The sequence below is a fragment of the Sceloporus undulatus genome, chromosome 11 (genome assembly GCF_019175285.1).
Source record: "Sceloporus undulatus isolate JIND9_A2432 ecotype Alabama chromosome 11, SceUnd_v1.1, whole genome shotgun sequence".
Taxonomy (NCBI): Eukaryota; Metazoa; Chordata; class Lepidosauria; order Squamata; family Phrynosomatidae; genus Sceloporus; species Sceloporus undulatus.
Window position 1 is genome coordinate 5,447,284 of NC_056532.1, and position 4,114 is coordinate 5,451,397.

Consider the following 4,114-nt stretch of genomic DNA (forward strand, 5'->3'; position numbering starts at 1 on the left):
GATTGTGGAATGGCCTTCTGGACGAGATCCATCACATTACCACTCCTAACAGCTTTAAAAGAGGCTATAAAGACGGTCTCTCTGGCAAGCCTTTCCTGAATAGTTCTCCGGCCATCGGAAGGAAAAATCTAACTGCTGACTCCGACTTCACCAAGTTTATTGCATGTTTTTAAGTATGCTTTTATGTTTTAAATTCTACATTGTTTAATTGTATTTTAAAGAGGGTTGGGTTGAGGGTTCGGACTGTATATTTTAATTCGTGTAAGCCGCCCCGATGCATTTGTAGAGAACGGGAATAAATAAAAATTATATTATTATTATTGCTGTTGCCCCTTCCCCCCCGGCCAGGCGCAACATGTGGGCAGACAGTAGACATCTTGGGTGTGTGTGTTTTGTCTTCTTGTGTCCTTCAGATGAGAAGGGGAGGAATGGGGTGGGTGGGCTGAGCGGAGCGGAGCTGTACAGTCCCATGGAACAATGGACTCTTCTGGGAGGTCTGATGCCCCTCTCTTCCTTCCTTCCTCTCCATTTTGCAGCCTCCCCCATCATTCATGCACAGTGTCTTCAGCCCCCATCCTCCTCCGCAGCCTGATCACAATGTGCGTCACGCAGCTGAGGCCCATCTTCTACATGGTCGCCATGAACAACATCTTGGAGTACTGGTGGATGGCGACCTGGAGATTGGGGGGTACCCTCTTCTCTCTCATGCAGAAAGATGGAGTGGGGCTCCCAGATACTGTCACGTTATCCCCAAATGTTTTGCCACAGGGAGAGCCCTTGGGGGCAGGAGGAAGGACTGTTCTCTCCATTCTTAGTCTTCCTAATGGAATGGCCAGCAGTCCGCACTCGCAGAGCCTCCGGGGGGGGCCGGCATCAAGGGGCTAGGCAATGCAATGGACGTCCACCTCTATTCACAGATGCAGGAGTGCTCCTTCCCCCCAGCATGCACTCGGTGGGAGCAAGGCAGCCACTTGTTGAAGGTCAAGGCTAATGCGCTTCCGCCTCCATGCTGCTTTCCGCTGGTGTCCAGTGCCTGCAAGAGCTGGGGCCAAGAGGCCCAAGTTGTAGGTCATGGAATGCCTGGCAGGGGATCCCCAGGCACCATGCTGGTTGACAAGGGCAAGTGCCTCCCAAGATGACAGCGCAGGGGTCCCTTGAACGCCGCAGCTTCGCCCCCCAGAGCAAAGGGGAGGACAGCTCCTAGACTAGCTGGCCTTTGCAGTGACTCAGAGCCGCTATTTATAGCTGCGGAAGGGAGCCAGCCAGGAAAGGGAGGCTTGACAAGAGAGCCGCTGGTTGCTTGTCTTTTGCCCAGTCAGACGAAAACCATTTGCTCTTGCGCAGCAGCAAGATCCAGTTTGGGCTTGTTGAATCTGGAACCAGTAGCGCTAGATACCAAGAGGCACTTCCATGCAAAACAACAGGCGGGCGGGAGGGAGGAGGGAGGAGGAGGCTCCCCCCTCAGGCCGTGCACAGGGATTAGGCCAGGCACGCTCCGACCCAAGCCAATGGAAAGCCCCCGTTCTGGCACACGTCAAGCCCAGCTTCCCCTGGTTCCCTTCTTTCAATCAGCAGAAGAAGGGGCTGGACTGGATGGCCTTTGGGGGTGCCTTCCCTCTCTAGGACTCTATGTATTGTTTCTGGGCAGAAGAAGGGGATGGACTGGTCGGCCTTTGGGGATCCATTCAGTCTCTAGGACCCTATGTATTCCTTCAAGGCTGAAGAAGGTGATGGACTGGATGGCCCTTGGAGGTCCCTTCCCTCTCTAGGACCCTATGTGTTCCGTCAGGGCAGAAGTAGAGGAAGGACTGGATGGCCCTTGGGGATCCCTTCCATCTCTAGGACCCTATGTATTCCTTCTGGACAGAAGAAGGGGCTGGACTGGATGGCCCTTGGGGATCCCTTCCATCTCTAGGACTCTATGTATTCCTTCAGGGCAGAAGAAGAGGCTGGACTGGATGGCCCTTGGGGGTCCCTTCCCTCTCTAGGACTCTATGTATTCCGTCAGGGCAGAAGAAGAGGAAGGACTGGATGGCCCTTGGGGATCCCTTCTATCTCTAGGACCCTATGTATTCCTTCTGGACAGAAAAAGGGGCTGGACTGGATGGCCCTTGGGGATCCCTTCCATCTCTAGGACTCTATGTATTCCTTCTCGGCAGAAGAAGGGGATGGACTGGATGGCCCTTGGGGGTCCCTTCCCTCTCTAGGACCCTATGTGTTCCTTCAGGGAAGAAGAAGGGGCTGGACTGGATAGCCCTTGGAGGTCCCTTCCCTCTCTAGGACCCTATGTGTTCCGTCAGGGCAGAAGAAGAGGATGGAATGGATGGCCCTTGGGGGTCCCTTCCATCTCTAGGACCCTATGTATTCCTTCTGGACAGAAGAAGGGGCTGGACTGGAAGGCCCTTGGGGGTCCCTTCCCTCTCTATGTATTCCTTCAGGGCAGAAGAAGAGGAAGGAATGGATGGCCCTTGGGGGTCCCTTCCAGCTCTAGGACTCTATGTATTCCTTCAGGGCAGAAGAAGAGGAAGGACTGGATTGCCTTGGGGTACCTTCCAGCTTAGGACTCTATGTATCCTTATGGGACACAAGAAGGGGTGGACTGGATGGCCCTTGGGGTCCCTTCCCTCTCTAGACCCTATGTATTCCTTCAGGGCAGAGATGGGGGGACCTGATGGCCCTTGGAGGTCCCTTCCCTCGCTAGGACCCATGTATTCCTACGGGCAGAAGATGGGGCCGGACCTGAGGCCCTTGGGGGTCTCTTCCCTCTCTAGGACCCTATGTGTTCCTTCAGGGCAGAAGAAGGGGCTGGACTGGATTCAAAAACCGAATGACCCCAAACGTTCACACCGCATTGTAAATCTGTAGAAGCAGTCTTTGCTGTTGGGGTGCAAACATTTGTAAGGGCAAAAACGACTTTTGGTATCGTAGATTTGCCAAGGTTGCCATTCAAGGCTCAACTCACGATCCAGGCTGCGACCGCTGCTCCTGCAGTCTGCAAGCCCATTGCGCTATACCTGGCTGCCGCTAGGAGCGCTGCTCCTGGGCCTCTTATCCTGCAGGACAGCTCTGACGTCACTGACCAAGAACGCTCTGGTCCTTGCTCCCCAGCGCCCCCCTGTGGCTGCCTTTCAGCTCTGCAGCTTCCTCAGCTCCAGACTTCTTGGGACTCCAGGAAACGGCTTCTTCCCCGCTCCAGACTGGATGGCTTGGGGGTCCCTTCCCTCTCTAGGACCTATGTATTCCTTCTGAGGCACAAGAAGGGGATGACTGGAAGCCTTCGGTCCTTGCCTATTCTGTATTCCTTCTGAAGAAGAAGGGGAGGATGGACTGGCCCTTGGGGGTCCCTTCCATCTCTAGGCCTCTATGTATTACTTCAGGGCAGAAGAAGGGGCTGGACTGGATGGCCTTTGGGGGTGCCTTCCCCTCTAGGACTCTATGTATTGCTTCTGGCAGAAGAAGGGGATGGACTGGTGGCCTTGGGGATCATTCAGTTCTAGGACCCTATGTATTCCTTCAGGCGAAGAAGGTGATGACTGGTGGCCCTTGGAGGTCCCTTCCATCTCTAGGACTATGTGTCCGTCAGGGCAGAAGTAGAGGAAGGACTGGATGGCCCTTGGGGATCCCTTCCATCTCTAGGACTATGTATTCTCAGGCAGAAGAGAGGGCTGGACTGGATGGCCCTTGGGGATCCCTTCCATCTCTAGGGACCCTATGTATTCCTTTGGCAGAAAAAAGGGGCTGGACTGGATGCCCTTGGGGATCCTTCCTCTCTAGGACTCTATTATTCCTTCAGGGCATACGAAGGGGCTGGACTAGATGGCACTTGGGGGTTCCTTCCCTCTCTAGGACCCTATGTGTTTCTTCTGGGCACAAGAAGGGGCTGGACTGGATGGCCCTTGGAGTTCCCTTCCCTCGCTAGGACTCTAGGTATTCCTTCAGGGCAGAAGAAGAGGAAGGACTGGATTGCCCTTGGGGGTCCCTTCCATCTCTAGGACCCTATGTATTCCTTCTGGACAGAAGAAGGGGCTGGACTGGAAGGCCCTTGGGGGTCCCTTCCCTCTCTATGTATTCCTTCAGGGCAGAAGAAGAGGAAGGAATGGATGGCCCTTGGGGG

General features: G+C 54.6%; 1 protein-coding gene across 1 annotated transcript in view; it reads left to right on the forward strand.

Moving 5' to 3' along the window:
• The window catches only part of LOC121916996 (large neutral amino acids transporter small subunit 4-like), a 3,742-nt gene extending 3,150 nt beyond the window's left edge, over window positions 1–592 (forward strand). Inside the window, exon 5 of the mRNA XM_042442588.1 lies at window positions 537–592. Within this exon, the coding sequence (XP_042298522.1) occupies window positions 537–592 (56 nt within the window). The remainder of the gene's footprint in view (window positions 1–536) is intronic.
• Window positions 593–4,114: the final 3,522 nt, after the last annotated feature.